This window comes from Merops nubicus, unplaced genomic scaffold, assembly GCF_000691845.1.
Source record: "Merops nubicus isolate BGI_N331 unplaced genomic scaffold, ASM69184v1 scaffold18659, whole genome shotgun sequence".
In the NCBI taxonomy this organism is placed as follows: Eukaryota; Metazoa; Chordata; class Aves; order Coraciiformes; family Meropidae; genus Merops; species Merops nubicus.
In genome coordinates, this window is record NW_008630398.1 from 19,334 (window position 1) to 22,530 (window position 3,197).

Consider the following 3,197-nt stretch of genomic DNA (forward strand, 5'->3'; position numbering starts at 1 on the left):
AAAACCAACAGAAATTTTGTTACAAAACAGGCTAGAGTTTGGTTGTGGGTTTGTTTTTTTTAAAAAAACCTAATTCCACAGATTCAGTTACTCAGCCCAAAGTTAAAAGCAACACATAAGACTATGTGCTCACAAAACAGTGAATCCAAACAATCTGTATCTATAATGCTTTGATTCTAACTACACTGCGCTACCCAAAGGAAATTGGTTTCCATGGCAGAAAGTTTCAAGACCAAGAGTGCTTCTTCCCCCCAAGCAAAACAGATTTTAAATCAACAGAAACAGCTTGAAGTCTGCTGAACTTAGAATGCCCACAAGCACTGAAGATTACTCTGCTTTTCAAACCTGAGATGAATTCACATTTTACGAGCAGTATCTCCAGGAATCCACTAGTGAGCACCAAGCAAGCTAACAAGTACAAACTGCACCTTTCTGTCTAATACTTCACCTCAAAATTTGTGTGACTTGTATAACTTACCCCACATTCTGCCACATCTCTGTATTTACCAAAATGCAAAACCTGTCAGGAAGGAAAAGGCAATGTGATCATTCTGTTTCTGACAGTATCCTGAATACTAATTAGTTACACCAAAATCTCTGCAGCTGAAAGTCCCTCCAAGACATACTGCCAAAGCTTTCATTATTTTAGTAAATTTTAATCCTCAACAGGCATGTGAGAAGTGGCACCTCACTGACATCATTTGAGCCATACTAACAGGGTTACTATTAAATAGCGTCCAGATTTCATAGGTTTTACTCAGAAACTAGAGAAATATGAGGACTGGAATGGATAAAATGATAAATATGGACTAAAATAATAAATCAGTATTTTACTTACACGTGCATTTGTGTTTGGGTCAACTGTTTCATATACTCCCATGTAAAACTCAGGATCAAACATATCTTGAACCATGCAGCGGAATTTCACTAAGCTGTTGGGTTTTAGGTAATGTACTGGAACATCATTCAGTGATGGAACCTGGGAAAAAAGAGCTTGTTCTAACAACCAGTATCTATTAAGAAATGCTCCTAAGTAAACTCAAACTAGCACAACATTTGCCACCAACTTGTTCTCTGATCATTTGGTATATCCTACTGTTCAGTCACTTGCCCCAAACCCTGTATTGTTGCTGATACGATTAATTGCCTCTGACAATACAGTGCCTCATCAGGTAACATGCTTAATATTTCCTGAGTCCATCTCCTGCCCTAACCCAAGTAGTTACAAAACTGTGTATCAACAGCAGAAGTTTCTGTAATAGCTGTTACAAGTAATAGTTACAATTATCAGACACTTAGCAGTTCCCAAGTTCTTCCACTTCCAAAGCTACCAGTCCCATTCACCTCTGACTTCTGATCCAAGGTTATAAAAGAACATTTTAGTCATTGAAACCCTATGAAAACTGTACAGCATTTGAAACTAACTCTTAAACTGGGAATTATTTCAGCTGCAGCATTAAGTAGAACTTATTACTTATCTTATGCCCACTTAACTGCATTTTTACCAATTATTATGTACCAATGGTAACACAGCAATTGCACGCATAATTTCCTACAACAAAAGGCTGTGGAAAGCCTGTATTATTTCCAAGTCCACACTGGGGAAGTCTTTTTTAGATGTTTACATGACAATGGAAAAACAGAACAAAAAAAAAAAAAGCCTAGGCAATAATATAACCTGAGATAAGAACAGTCTTCTGATCCTGAAGATAAAAATATTTGTTGAAAAACCCACGTCCAACATTAAAATGCAACAAACCCCAGAAGTAGCCCTATAGGAAATGGTATTTTAACAAACATACATTCCCTTGGGTTTCTCTTAAGAAAATATGCTTTCAATTCCTTCTAATGTTGTACATTTAACATGGTTTTGCCACCTGCATTTTGATTTAAACTGTCATTGAAACATTAATTACAGAATACTCTCACTGACAGAAAAAGAAAAAAGAAACCACATCTCTCTCACTTGGCTTTTTAGCCATACATATAACAAATTTGATATGAAAATTTCTAATCCACTCAGCAGTGTTCCATGATGCTGTTTTCACCACAATCTTTTAGAAAAATATCAGCTCTAACTCAAGCACAGCTTTCTGGCTAAACTGCAAAACCCAGCCCTGATCCATTCCAATAAGGCACAGCTTCAGCAGAAAGCATTTTTTTCCTAAAACCTGAAAGACCAAGCAGCTATTTAGTCATCCCACATGAAGTTTGCAGCACCATGATAAAAAAAATCACGAGAGAAGATGTTTATAAACAGCATTTCAGAAAATTGCAGAGTACACACACTTACTTCACTCATGGTACCTGGAACAGGCATCAACACCTTCAAACCTGACAGGATTTGTCAGCTCCTGCCATCTACTGGATTGCACTACCAACAGGCAGCAGTCAGCTCTTAACGGCCCAGTTAACCAGGACGCTGAGGTCAAGTGCATTGATTGGCTTCTCTGGTTTTGGTTATGATTTTACACCTTTGCTTTGCACACAAATTAAAGCCACTGAGACGTAAACAACGCATCATAAAGTCTAGGCCTAAAATTTGGAAGCATACTTTTCCCCAAAAAGGAAGAATGTCTCAAAACCATGTCACTGCAGCAATTAAGGGGTTAAAAGGAATGAAACTTAGGAAATAAGGAACTCTAAATGAGTTCTTACCCAGTTAGTAGCATTATTTTCTTTTAATTTCTCCTTGAAGTATTCAGTTACCTTCTTTTCCCAATCAGAGTTTGGAACATTTTGGGCTGCAAATAAAACACATTTACAGGTGTATCAGCATCATGTAGCATTTTTATTTAGCGTTCTCCTAACACAGCAAACAATTTGAACGTTTATTTGTATCCTGGGCAAAGGGCCCCATTTTAGACTACTTTATGCTTCTTATAATTGCACCCAGTTCCCGTCTTACACCCTTTCAGGCAAATTAAGAGCACAGCCACTCCTGGAAGTGAGGAAAACCTCCAAAACACTGGCAGGACACCCAGCTAGAGGACGGAGGAGCTGATATACGGCTTTCCGATTTATGTTCACTGCGGAAATTTTTATTTCATCACGCTTTTGGTTAAGATCGAGCCTAGCACAGAAATAGCTCCAGCTGACGGCACCGGTAACACTACCGCTGCTCGGTTATCCGTGTAGCCAGCACGCATCGGTCCGAAAAACCCAAAACCGCTTTGTTTTCATTTCCCCTCCCCTCC

The 3,197-nt window shown here is 38.5% G+C and overlaps 1 protein-coding gene across 1 annotated transcript in view; it reads right to left on the reverse strand.

The window, feature by feature from the left end:
* The window catches only part of MCMBP (minichromosome maintenance complex binding protein), a 15,928-nt gene extending 12,779 nt beyond the window's left edge, over nucleotides 1-3,149 (reverse strand). The window contains exons 1-4 of the mRNA XM_008947294.1: nucleotides 3,117-3,149; nucleotides 2,659-2,751; nucleotides 839-979; nucleotides 469-520 (exon numbers count right to left, since the gene is read on the reverse strand). Coding sequence (XP_008945542.1) covers nucleotides 469-520; nucleotides 839-979; nucleotides 2,659-2,751; nucleotides 3,117-3,149 — 319 coding nt within the window. The remainder of the gene's footprint in view (nucleotides 1-468; nucleotides 521-838; nucleotides 980-2,658; nucleotides 2,752-3,116) is intronic.
* Nucleotides 3,150-3,197: the final 48 nt, after the last annotated feature.